The 13,440-nt window shown below is 45.3% G+C and overlaps 1 protein-coding gene across 1 annotated transcript in view; it reads left to right on the plus strand.

The window, feature by feature from the left end:
• Positions 1–8,029, plus strand: part of LOC143932960 (zinc finger BED domain-containing protein 4-like) — a 36,901-nt gene extending 28,872 nt beyond the window's left edge. The window contains exons 3-6 of the mRNA XM_077455890.1: positions 4,917–5,214; positions 6,774–7,073; positions 7,567–7,719; positions 7,887–8,029. Of these exons, the coding sequence (XP_077312016.1) occupies positions 4,917–5,214; positions 6,774–7,073; positions 7,567–7,719; positions 7,887–8,029 (894 nt within the window). The remainder of the gene's footprint in view (positions 1–4,916; positions 5,215–6,773; positions 7,074–7,566; positions 7,720–7,886) is intronic.
• Positions 8,030–13,440: the final 5,411 nt, after the last annotated feature.

Below are 13,440 nucleotides of genomic sequence, written 5' to 3' on the forward strand. Positions count from 1 at the left end.
AATGCCCATTTTGGCGTTTTGAATACTTTTAAGTGCAAAGGAGGGATTTGGGGTCTTATAGATTGACTATTACTGTCACAAGATTTTTACATTATTTGTTACAGTAATAAAAATTATCAGAATTTTTTTTTTTTAAAGAGACCATGTAAAAATATAAAATAAGAAAAGAAAAATGTAAACCGCCCATCCCTCCATGCTCGCACGCAGAAGCGAACGCATACATAAATCACACCCACAAATGTAAACAGTGTTCAAACCCTTCATGTGAGGTATCATTAGAGTGAGAGCAATAATTCTAGCACAAGGCCTCCTCTGTAACTCTAAACTGGTTATCTGTAGCTATTTTTAACAGCTTCCAGACCAGCCGCCGCAATTTTACTGCGGCAGGTTGGCTCCTCTGCGCGAAACCTCTTTACTGTACGTGAGCTCACGGGGTCCGGATAGCGGGCTGCGCATGCCCGCTGCACAGCAGGGGTGCTGATACGCGTAAGCAGACGGTCGCGATGACTGCCAGCCACGAGCGATTGTGACACAGTAGACACAGAATGGGATGACTGTGTGTAAACACACACTTCCCTGTTCTGTTCTGACAGGAGTGTGTTTCTATTAGCTGGGAACCATGATTTGTCACTTCCTGTAGTTTGTCCCTCCCCTTCAGTTAGAATCACCTCCCAGGGAACACAGTTAACCCCTTCACTGCCAGTGACATTTTTACAGTAATCAATGCATTTTTAATCACACTGATTGCTGTATTAATGCCAATGGTTCAAATGTGTCAAAATTGTCCGATGTGTCCGCCATAATGTCGCAGTCAGGATAAAATTGCAGATCGCCTCCATTACTAGTAAAAAAAAAAATGATGATAATAAAAATGCTATAAATCTATCCCTTATTTTGTAGACGCTATAACTTTTGCGCAAACCAATCAATATACGCTTATTGCAATTTCTATTTTTTTCAAAAAATAAGTAGAAGAATACATATCGGTCTAAACTGAGGAAAAAAAAATGTTTTTTATATATATTTTTGGGGGATATTCATTATAGCAAAAAATAAAAAAATAATGCTTTTTTTTTTTTCAAAATTGTCACACTTTTTTTGTTTATAGCGCAAAAAATAAAAACCGCAGAGGTGATCAAATACCACCAAAAGAAAGCTCTATTTGTGGGGAAAAAAGGACGTCAATTTTGTTTAGGTACAATGTTGCACGACCGCACAATTGTCAGTTAAAGCAATGCAGTGCCGAATTGCAAAAAGTGCTCTGGTCCGGAAGGGGGTAAATTCTTCTGGGGCTGAAGTGGTTAAATTGTCGCCTGTGGAGATTTTTAAGCTTCGTAGTTTGTCGCCATTCCACAAGTGTGTGCAATTTCAAAGAATGAAATGTTGTGTCTATTTACTCGGCATAACATCATCTTTCACATTATACAAAAAGAACAGGCTAACTTTACTGTTTTTTTTATTCACGAAAGTGTATTTTTTCCCCAAATAATTGCGTTTGAAAGACTGCTGCTGCAAATACCCTGTGACATAAAATATTGCAACAATCGCCATTTTATTCACCAGGTTCTCTACTAAATGAAAAAAAGTGTGTGTGTGTGTGTGTGTGTGTGTGTGTGTGTGTGTGTGTGTGTGTGTGTGTGTGTGTGTGTGTGTGTGTGTGTGTGTGTAGATTTTAACTTGTAAGCAACAAATGTCAGAAAAAGGGATTAAAGGGTTATACCTCATTTTCCCCATAGTTGCCTAATTAACCACTTCCCACCCGGCCAATGTACAATGTACGGCCCGGGTGGGTGCTCTCTCCTTCTGAGTGGACATTCGCAATCCTGATGCGCTCGTGTCACCCCGGACACAGCGCATCTCCGATCGGCAGGAGGGCTCTGTGATTGGCCCTCCTGATCACAAGATGGCCGTGTCCAATCACAGCCGTCATGTGATGTAAACACAGAGCCAGTTGCTCAGCAATCGGCTCTCCTCTCCTCACACGGAAGTTGTCGGTGAGGAGAGCAGATCGCTGCAGCCGGCTGGTGATCAGTGAGTATGAGCTGTTTTTTACCTGTTTTTTTAACTGATCACCAACCTAGTGTATACACATATCATGTGCGAACAAAATGATAAAAATTGTCATTTGAGTAGAGCGTAGCATGACCGCGCAATTGTCAATGAAAGTGCAATGGCGCTGAAAACTGAAAAATGGTCTGGGAAGGAAGGGGGCGAAAGTGCTCAGTATTGAAGTGGTTAAATAACGCCCTGAGGTCAGATTTTAAAGGGTTGACGTTTTGTAAAACGTTATTCCACTGCACTACTTGTCATCTGCAAACACCAAAATTATACTTTTAATCCCAAACTTTATATAACTTATAGGTTAAAATATAAGGGTTCAACACTAAACCTTGGGGGTACGCCCCTCATAACCTTAAACCATTCAAAGCATATGAAGCATTCATCACTTCTCTCTGAATACAGTCTTTTAGACAGTTATCTATCGATTCACAAACTGTCTACAAATACCTCAATGGGGATCCCAACATAGGAAAGAAACTATTCAGTCTCAGGGAGTGTAAGCCCCTGTACACACGGTCAGAGATTCTGCCAACCAAATCCGTCGGATTTTGTCCGTCGGATTTAGTCCGACGGATTGTGTCCGAAACTGTTGCATACACACGGTCGGACTAAGTTGTCGAAAAATCCGATCTTTCAGAACGTGATGACGTAATTTCGTTACGATGGGACTACATTCAGGCTAGTAGCCAATAGCTTTGATGTAGGAATTTGATCTGAGCATGCGTGGCACTTGGTCCGATCAAAATTCGCTACACATGATCGGAGTATGTCCGATCGAACCAGTTGGTCGGGAAATATTTCCAACATGTTGGAAAATTGGGTCCGATGGATATTCGGACGGAATCAGTCCGATGCATACCACACACAGTCGGATTATCCGACGACACGGTCCGATAGGACACATTCCGACGGATTCTCCGACTGTGTGTACAAGGGCTTAGAGGACACGGGGCCACATAATGAGACTGAAGGAGATCAGTTTAACCTTAACCACTTCAGCCCCAGAAGAATTTACCCCCTTCCTGACTAGAGCACTTTTTTGCGATTCAGCGCTGCGTCTCTTTAACTGACAATTGCACGGTCGTGTGACTTGGCTCCCACACAATATTTACTATTAATATTTTTTTGTACTATAAACAAATAACGAGCAACAATTTTGAAAAAAACGCATTATTTTTTTACTTTTTGCTATAATAAATATCCCCCAAAAATATATCAAACTATTTTTTTTCCTCAGTTTAGGCAGATACGTATTCTTCCACATATTTTTGGTAAAAAAAAAAAATCGCAATAAGCGATTGATTGGTTTGCGCAAAAGTTACATCGTTTACAATATAGGGGATAGTTTGTGGCATTTTTATTAATAATTATTTTTTTTTAAATGGCGGCAATCAGCGCTTTTTATCGTGACTGTGACATTATGGCGGACACATCAGATATTTTTGACATATTTTTGGGGCCATTGTCATTTATACAGCAATCGGTGCTATACAAATGCACTGATTCCTGTGTAAATGACACTGGCAGTGAAGGGGTTCACCACTAGATGGCAGTGCAGGGGTTAAGTGTGTCCTAAGGGCGTGTGGCTGTGTTTTACACATCACTTATTTCTGCTCTAATCACAGGGGGCAGAGATCAGTGACACTGTTGCTAGGCAGAACGAGGAGATGCTTGTTTACTTTAGCATCTCCCCGTTCTTCCTCTCAGTGAGGTATCCCCGCAGCGATCGAGTCACGGAGCTTCCCGCGGGCATGCCTGCGCCGCTGCCTCTTAAAAGGCAACGTACAGGTACGTGATTCTGCCTGTACATGCCCTTCTGCCTACGTATATTGGCGTGAGGCGGTTGGGAAGCAGTTAAACTGCGCATTGGATTTTTCACTGTCAGGGTAATAAGAAAGGGGACAGTGTCGGGACAAGGTCCTGTAGAGCCCAGTGTCATGTCTCCAGGATACCTTTCTCTTTCCTACGGTTCAGAAAAGAGAATTCACCTTGTCGTTTAATTTGTATATTGTGTTGTTGCATTATTAAGCCATAAATTATGCTTGTTCTAGGTTAGTTGTTATGCTTGCGCCACCTACTGGCCAAACATTAATATAGTTTATGAGAGAAATTATCCAGCCACTTAGGAAGTGATGTAAAAATCGTCCTATCCTCTTTAGTCAGGAAGTGAAACAGCCACAGGGATAAACATGTTCAATATCATGGCAGCAACCTAGATGCTATCTCTCCCCATCCATGGCATCGGAGGTAAGCAATATTAATTTTCCTCCTCCACAGGCTATGAGGGAAAGGAGTTAGTCATTTTAGTTATTATTTTATATGTTTACTATTGTATGGTAATGTTATATTCTTGTTGTTTTCAGTTTTACCGCATATCACATGTGTCATTCACGTGTATATTAAAATCTGCAACATGCCAATAAAAGACGCAGACATGAAACAGCAGTCAATTATTGTGTGCGCAGAAAAAAGGTTGTCTGCCTGGATAGCTACCCACAGACTCTGGGAGTATGGGGGGCGAGGCCAGGACAGTAACTCCATCCAGGAACACTACGGATAGTGCAGAAGGGGAAGAGGTTTGGCCACAAGGAAGAGCTACAGTCTGCAATCGACTATACAGCCACTTTCATACAGCCAAGCAAAATACAGAGACTGCAGCCCTATACGCTTATTGCTCCCACAGGCCGCTACTCAGTCAAGCAGCCATGCCACGCAGTAACACATTCTCACTCAAAACCAGATCACTAGTTTACGGTTCCAGTAAGTCGGTGACAGCCAGTGCTGCAGCCGACATTGCCCGTGGGAAAGCCGAAGCTGCAAAGACGCAAGCTACCTTTGCCGAACAAGAAATTTAGTTGGAGTTAGAAAAGGCCTCGCTAGAAGCCAAGCAAGCGCAAGATAAAGCCACAATAGAAGCCAAGCAGGCGCAAGATAAAGCCACAATAGAAGCCAAGCAAGCGCAAGATAAAGCCGCAATAGAAGCCAAGCAAGCGCAAGATAAAGCCGCAATAGAAGCCAAGCAAGCGCAAGATAAAGCTGCAATAGAAGCCAAGCAAGCGCAAGATAAGGCCGCAATAGAAGTCTCTATAAAGTTTGAACAAACATGTCTAGATGTCACACTGGAGAAGCTCACTACAAAGTCCCCCACATGTGGTATCCCCGTACTCGGGAGAAGCAGCATAATTTATTTTGGGGTGTAATTTCCCTTATGAATGTGTCAGCAATATATCATTTAGTGACAACTTTGTGCAAAAAAAAAAATTGTAATATTCCTGCAACTTGTGGCAAAATATAAAATATTTCATGGACTCAACATGCCTCTCAGTAAATAGCTTGGGGTGTCTACTTTCCAAAATGGGGTCATGGGGGGGGGGGGGGGGGTTGTGCTATTTTGGCATTTTATGGCCTTCGAAACTGTGATAGGTAGTGAGGAGTGAAATCAAAAATTTGCACCCTTAGAAATCCTGAAGGCAGTGATTGGCTTTCGGGTTCCCATACGCGGCTAGACTCCCAAAAAGTCCCACATATGTGGTATCCCCGTACTCAGGAGAAGCAGCAGAATATATTTTGGGGTGCAATTCCACATATAACTATGGCATGTGTGAGCAATATATCATTTAGTGACAAATTTTTCTAAACTTTTTTTTTTTTTGGTGTCATTATTCAATCACTTGGGACAAAAAAAAAATATTCAATGGGCTCAACATGCCCCTCAGCAATTTCCTTGGGGTGTCTACTTTCCAAAATGGGGTCATTTGGGGGGGGGGGGTTTGTACTGCCCTGCCATTTTAGCACCTCAAGAAATTAGATAGGCAGTCATAAATTAAAAGCTGAATACATTTTGGCCTAAATGTATGACTAAAATTTAGTTCATTCGATTTTTCTTATAACAAAAAGTAGAAAAGGGACGGCACAGTGGTGTAGTGGTTAGCACTCTCATCTAGCAGTAAGAAGGGTCACTGGTTCGTATCCCAACCATGACACTACCTGCCTGGAGTTTGCATGTTCTCCCTGTGCCTGCGTGGGTTTCCTCCGGGTACTCTGGTTTCCTCCCACAATCCAAAGACATGCAGGTAGGTTAATTGGCTTCTGTACAAAATTGGCCCTAGTATATGAATGGGGACTTTGGATTGTGGGCTCCTTGAGGGTAGGGACCAATGCAAATGTGCAGTGTACAGGGACAATTGTAGACACTCACTCAGGTTGAACTGGATGGACTGGTGTCTTTATTCAACCTTACTAACTATGAAACTGAAAATATCTTTTTTTTTTTTTAATTTTCAGTCTTTTTCCTTTTATATCGTAAAAAATAAATATCGCAGAGGCAATCAAATACCCATCAAAAGAAAGCTCTATTTGTGGGAAGAAAAGGACGCAAATTTCGTTTGGGTACAACATTGCATGACCGCGCAATTACCAGTTAAAGCAGTGCAGTGCGAAATTGTAAAAAGATCTCTGGTCCTTAGGCTGACAATTGTTTCGGGGCTGAAGTGGTAATGGTCCCCGCAATGCTCCCTTTGCCAAAAGACTTGACCTGGGGTGGGTCATCGTAGGGGACGTCTGCCTAAAGACTGTGCACAGACCTACCACGGTCAGTAGCATGTTCACTAATGTACTTGACAAAGGACATCCTTCCTCCTTGCAACCATGTCACAACAGCTTCATCACAAAAGAACTTCCAGGTAGTACTCACATACTTTGTTCCTCTGTAGAACCAAACACAGATGACTATGCTTGTGACAGTGACCCAGACCACCTAGGGTGTACAGTCATTCATAAAACAAAGGAAGACCAGCAGGTAGCAATGTCCTTTGAAGATAGACTTTTCTTGCAAATAATGGAAAGAGAGACAGCCAAGGAAGAGTCAAACAATTGGGTTGCATCTCTCCCATTTAGACCCCATAGACAGCGTCTACCTAACAACAAGGAACAAGTCCTTAAACGCTTTGCCTCCCTCACATGCAATTTCCAGAGAAAACCAGACATGAGAGATCACTTCTTTGCCTTTATGGGTAAGATATTTAAAAAATAATCACGCAGAGTTAGCTCCTGCCCTTAAAGACAACGAAGAGTGCTGGTACTTACCTATATTTGGAGTGTAGCACCCCAAGAAACCAGGTCAGATTAGGGTGGTGTTTGACTCTAGCTCTAGAGAAGAAGGCGTGTTGTTAAATGATGTTCTTCTCTCAGTGCCAGATCTGAACAACATTCTCATTGGGGTACTTCTCAGTTTCCGCAAAGACTCTGTGGCATTCATGGCAGACATCCAGCAGATGTTCCACTGTTTTCTCGTTAAAAAGGAACACAGGAACTTTTTGAGATTCTTCTGGTTTAAAGATAACAACCCTTCCAAAGAAATCGCAGAGTATCGCATGAAGGTCCACATATTTGGGAACAGCCCTTCCCCCGCAGTTGCCATTTATGGCTTAGATGATCGGCTCACGAAGGTGAATCCATCTAAGGTCTTAAGTGAAACACTTAGTTGAAAAAGACTTTTTTATGTAGACGATTGCTTAAAATCTCTACCCACCGCTGAAGCAGCTATCAGTCTCCTCAAGAGAGCGCAGGAGATGCTAGCCTGTTCCAATTTGAAGCTCCACAAGATTGCCTCTAACAGCGTAGAACTGATGAAGGCCTTTCCCTCTCAAGACCACTCAGGTGAGTTCAAAGACTTAGACGTGGGTTCTGACTCTCTGCCAACGCAACGTAGCCTTGGACTACTCTGGGACTTAAGGTCAGACACATTCACCTTCCAGGTTAGTCAGGAAGTAAAACCCTTTACACACAGAGGCGTTCTGTCTACCATAAACTGTATGACCCTCTAGGGTTTGTAGCTCCGGTCACCATTGAGGGTAAAGCACTTCTCAGAGACCTGACTCAAGAGACAGTGAACTGCGATGATCTACTTTCCCCCCGAGAAAAGAGATCAGTGGACAGAGTGGAAAAATTCCCAGACAGCCTTGTCTAACTTAAAGGTCCCTCGACCATATGCTCCTGTACAGTCTACAGAAATCCAAGAATAGGGATGAGCCAAACACCCCCCGGTTCGGTTTGCACCAGAACTTTCGAACGGACCCCAAATTCGAACAAACTTTAGAACCCCATTGAAGTCTATGGGACTCGAACGTTCGAAATTAAAAGTGCTCATTTTAATGGCTAATATGCAAGATACTGTCCTAAAAAGGGTTTGGAGACCTGGCTCCTGCCCCAGGGGACATGGGTCAATGCCTAAAATGTTTTTAAAAATGGCCGTTTTGGCGGGAGCACTGATTTTAAAGTGGAGTTGCCCCCCAAAAAATAAAACTACTTAAAATTCTTAAAAAAAATCAAAAAAAAATAATTGGCAAAAAAAAATTTTTTTACTCACCTCTAAATACCGGTTGCTAGGGGGTCCCTCGTAGTCTGCCTTCTTCATTGCCCGGGCTGGTGACATCACTTCCCCTCACGCCGCACATTCACCTGGGACCTGTCACGTGTCCCAGGTGACTGTACGGCGTATCACGGCGCCCTGCGCCGCTCGCGCATGCGCAGTGGGTGCCCGGCTGTGAAGCCACAGCCGGGTGCCCACAGTATGCATGACGGCGCCGCGAGCGGAGCGGGGAGCGAGGGGGGGGCTTCGTTCCCCCGCATCGCTGGAACCCGGGACAGGTAAGTGCCCGATTATTAAAAGCCAGCAGCTGCAGTATTTGTAGCTGCTGACTTTTAATTTTTTTTTTTTAGGGGGTACCCCACTTTAATGATGATTAAAGTGAGAAAAAAAGTGAAATATTCCTTTAAATATGGTGCCTGGGGGATGTCTGTAGTATGCCTGTGAAGTGCCACGTGTTTCCCCGTGTTTAGAACAGTCCCTGCACAAAATGACATTAAACAGAAATAACATCATTGAAAACTGCTTGCAGTTTTAATGTTAAATCTGGTTCCTGCAATATGGTTGAAAACCATTGAGAAAAATGGCATGGGTAGCCCTCCCTGCCCATTACCAGCCCCTTTGGGTCTTGTACGCATATCAAGGGGAACCCTGTACCCATATTAAAAAAAGGAAATGCGTGTGGCCCCCAGGCCCTATATACTCAGAACAGCAGTATACAGGCGGTGCAAACAAGACAGGGACTGTGTAGGTTTGTTGTGTTAAGTTGAATCTGTTTGTAATTTTCAACTGGTACATTTTTAAAGTGTAGCTCCAGTCAAAAAACTATTTTTAAGCTTTTTGGAAAACATAGGGAAGGGTTATCACCCCTGTATAATTTGTTTTGTCGTCCATCTTTTTTCATCTCACTTGCTGTTGTCTCCTTCCGTTTGCAAGTAGGAGATGTTTGTAAGTTGGATGTTTGAAAGTAGGGGCCTGCCCTATATGCTCTGCAGAAATGGCGGAACAAGGTGTTGGTTTTGCCACAACATTGTAAGCCCTCAAAGTGACTCTTGGTGGGCGCTGGAGCGCCCTGCTGTGAACAATTATATCAAGAATTGTAATTACATGCCATTGTTGAACAGTGGTAGAAAAATTGACCTTTGGTGGTTGTGGTGCTGGTGCCACAACACTATAAGTCCTCACAGTTACTCTGGGTGGGCACAGGAACGGGCCCTCCTGTGAAATATTATATCAAGAATTGTAATTACATGTCCCTGTTAAACAGGGGCAGAAAAATTGGGCCTTAGGCACTGGTGCCACCACACTGCAACCTCTGCCATATACTCTAGTTTTATTGCAGGAATTAGCCCTGCTGCAAAGCATTGCATCAAAAATTGTACTTAAATGCCCCTGTTAAACAGGGGCAGAAAAATTGGGCCTTAAGCACTGGTGCTGGTGCCACCACACTGCAACCTCTCCCATATACTCTAGTTTTATTGCAGGAATTAGCCCTGCTGCAAAGCATTGCATCAAAAATTGTACTTAAACGCCCCTGTTAAACAGGGGCAGAAAAATTGGGCTGATGGCATCACCCAGAACCAGAAATGTTCTTCCAACATATCAGCGGAGGAGGAAGAGGATAGACAATCAACATAACAGGACAGTCACTCAGCATCAGCATAGGCAGTCTTGAAGGGATGTGATATTTCAAAAAAAATTATTCGGTTACATCAGCTTCAGGTGCTTGGTAGCTGTGGGTGATCCAAGACTGATTCATCTTGATGAAGGTCAGTCGATCAACTGATTCGGTGGACAGGCGCACCCTGTGATCGGTAACAAAGCCACCAGCAGCACTGAAGGTGGGTTCCGAAAGAACGCTGGATGCAGGACAGGCCAGTAGCTCAATTGCATACTGTGCAAGCTCTGGCCAGTGATCCATCCTCAAGACCCAGTAAGCCAGAGGATTTTCGGTGGGAAAGGTGTCCAAGTCTGACCTTGCCCCTAGGTATTCCTGCACCATGTAAATCAGACGCTGGCGATGGTTGCTGGAACCGATCATACCTTGGGGCTGCGGACTAAAAAATTGTCTGAAAGCATCAGTCAGACGGCCACCTTCTCCACCACTCCTTCTGACCGATGCCTCAGCAACACGTTGTCCAGGACCAGGAGTTTGTAACCTCCCAGTCTCTGGGAACGCGTTGCACAGACCTTTCTGCAAGGCCTCCCAGAGATGTCTCATCCTCTGCTCCCTCTGCGATGGCAAGATAAGGTCGGCAACCTTACCCTTGTACCGTGGATCAAGGAGAGTGGCCAGCCAGTAATGGTCCCTCTCCTTGATCCGAAGAATACGAGGATCCTTCCGCAGGCTTTGCAGGATCAGGGAGGCCATGCAGCGTAGGTTAGCTGAGGCATTCGGTCCGGAGTCCTCTGGGTCACTAAGGACAACATGATCCGCAGCTACCTCCTCCCAGCCACGTACAAGTCCACGTGTTTCTTGGGACTGTAAATCATCCCTACAAGACTGCTGCTGCTGATGCTGAGTGCCAGCCTCCACCTCCATGCTGACACAATCATCCTCCTCCTCCTCTTTCTCCTCCTCATCCTCTTCCTGTGTGAAGGGTGGCACAGCAGGAACACTGTCTGGATAAAGGGGGCCTTGAGAGGCAAGGAAGTCCTCCTCTTCCTGCCTCTGTTCTGCCTTAAGTGCCCTGTCCATTATTCCACGCAGGGTATGCTCCAAGAGGTGGACAAGAGGTACAGTGTCACTGATGCATGCACTGTCACTGCTCACCATCCTTGTGGCCTCCTAAAACGGTGACAGGACAGTGCATGCATCCCTGATCATGCCCCACTGGCGTGGTGAGAAAAAACCGAGCTCCCCTGACCCTGTCCTGGTGCCGTAGTCGCACAGGTGCTCATTGATGGCCCTCTGCTGCGTGTGCAGCCGCTGCAGCATGGCCAACGTTGAGTTCCACCTGGTGGGCATGTCACATATAAGGCGGTTCTTGGGCAGGTTCCTGGCCTGCTTCAGGACATCCTGTAAGCCGGAGTACCTGCCCAAGAACCGCTGCACCACCAGGTTAAGGACGTGAGCTACACAGGGCACATGGGTCAGTTGTCCCTGTCGGAGGGCGGAGAGGAGGTTGGTGCCATTGTCACAAACCAACATTCCTGGCTTAAGCTGGCGTGGCGTCAACCACCTCTCGGCCTGCCCCTGCAGAGCTGACAAAACATCCGCCCCAGTGTGGATCCTGTCCCCCAAACAAACCAGCGCAAGCACGGCATAGCATCGTTTTGCCTGCGTACTTGCGTAGCCCCTGGAACGCCTACGGAACACCGCTGGTTCTGAGGACAGAGCACTGGAAGAGGCCATGGAGGAAGAAGAAGAGGAGGGGGTGGAGGAGAGAGGTGTGTCACAACCAATAGTAGCATTTTGGAGGTGTGGTGGCGGAACAACCTCCAACACTACTGCACCTTGTCCTGCATCCTTCCCAGCTGCCAGAAGAGTGACCCAATGGGCCATGAAAGACAGGTAACGTCCCTGTCCATGCCTGCTGGACCATGAGTCAGCAGTAATATGCACCTTACCGCTGACCGCCTTGTCCAGCGAGGCAAGGACATTGCCTTCCACATGCCGGTAGAGAGCCGGAATCGCCTTCCGTGAAAAAAAGTGGCGTTTGGGGACCTGCCACTGAGGAACCGCACATTGTACAAACTCACGGAAGGGGGCATCCTGCCTGTGGCCAATCATGGCTCTCCTCGCTGCTGGCGCTGTGATTGGCCAAGCATGCGGGGTCACAGTGCATGCTTGGCCAATCATGAGCCAGCAATGCAATGCGATGATGCAGTGCATTGTGGGCCGTGAGCGCCACACGAATTTGCCGCGAACGGCCCATAGCGTTCGGAATTCGAACACGAAGCTCATCCCTATCCAAGAACAAAGACTTTGTGTTTTCTGCGATGCTTCTGTCAAAGCAATCGCTGCGGTAGCTTACCTCAAGACCAAGGACATGAAAGGACAGTGCCATATATGTTTTGTCATGGGAAAAGCAAAACTTGCTCCACTCCCAAAACACACAATACCTAGGCTAGAACTTTGTGCCACAGTGTTAGCTGTGGAGTTAGCTGACACGATCACTAGAGAGATGAACCTAGAAATCAAAGACACTGAGTTCTACACTGACAGTAAAGTAGTCTTGGGGTACATCTACAACGAAACCAGAAGCTTCTACGTCTACGTCAGTAATAGAGGGTTGAGGATTAGGAGATCCGTACACCCAAAACAATGGCACTTCGTTCCAACTAAACACAATCCCACAGAACTAGTGACCAGAGCTGTCCCAGCCAACTGTCTTAAGGACACAACATGGTTTACTGGCCCTGTATTCCTGTACAATTCAGAACACAACACTTCTGAATCTGAGACCTTTAGCTTGGTAGATGCAGTCAACGATGCAGAAGTTCATCCTCAAGTGTCTGCATTAGTCACGGTGGCTTCACAAATTCAACTCAAATCTCATCGAAAAGGACTAACTGCAAAGGCTGGCACCGCTGTAAAAATACCTACTCAGTGACTGACCTAGAGCAAAACAGCTGATCATTTACACTGTGCAACAAGAGACCTTTGCTAGAGAGATTGACTGTATTAACAACAAAAGGCCAATCCCGAAAGACAGCACCCTAAAGAAACTCGATCCATTCCTCGACAGCAGAAACCTGTTGAGAATAGGATGCTTTGGAGTACGACGAGAGGCGTCCTCTCATTCTCCCAGCTCAGCACCATGTCACTGCCCTGCTTGTACAACACTATCACAGTCAAGTTAAACACTAAGGCTGACTATTCACTGAAGGAGCTTTGCGGGTTGCTGCACTGTGGATAATAGGAGCAAAAAGATGTGTGAGCAAGTGTATCTTTAATTGCATTACCTGCCACAAACTCCGTGGACTCTTACAAACCCAAAAGATGGCTGACCTTCCACCTGACAGACTTAACTCAGATCCTCCCTTTACAAGTGTGGGCCTTAAAGTAT

Source organism: Lithobates pipiens, unplaced genomic scaffold (genome assembly GCF_037356315.1).
Source record: "Lithobates pipiens isolate NorthernLeopardFrog02 unplaced genomic scaffold, aLitPip1_a1.2 Scaffold_27, whole genome shotgun sequence".
Classification (NCBI taxonomy): domain Eukaryota; kingdom Metazoa; phylum Chordata; class Amphibia; order Anura; family Ranidae; genus Lithobates; species Lithobates pipiens.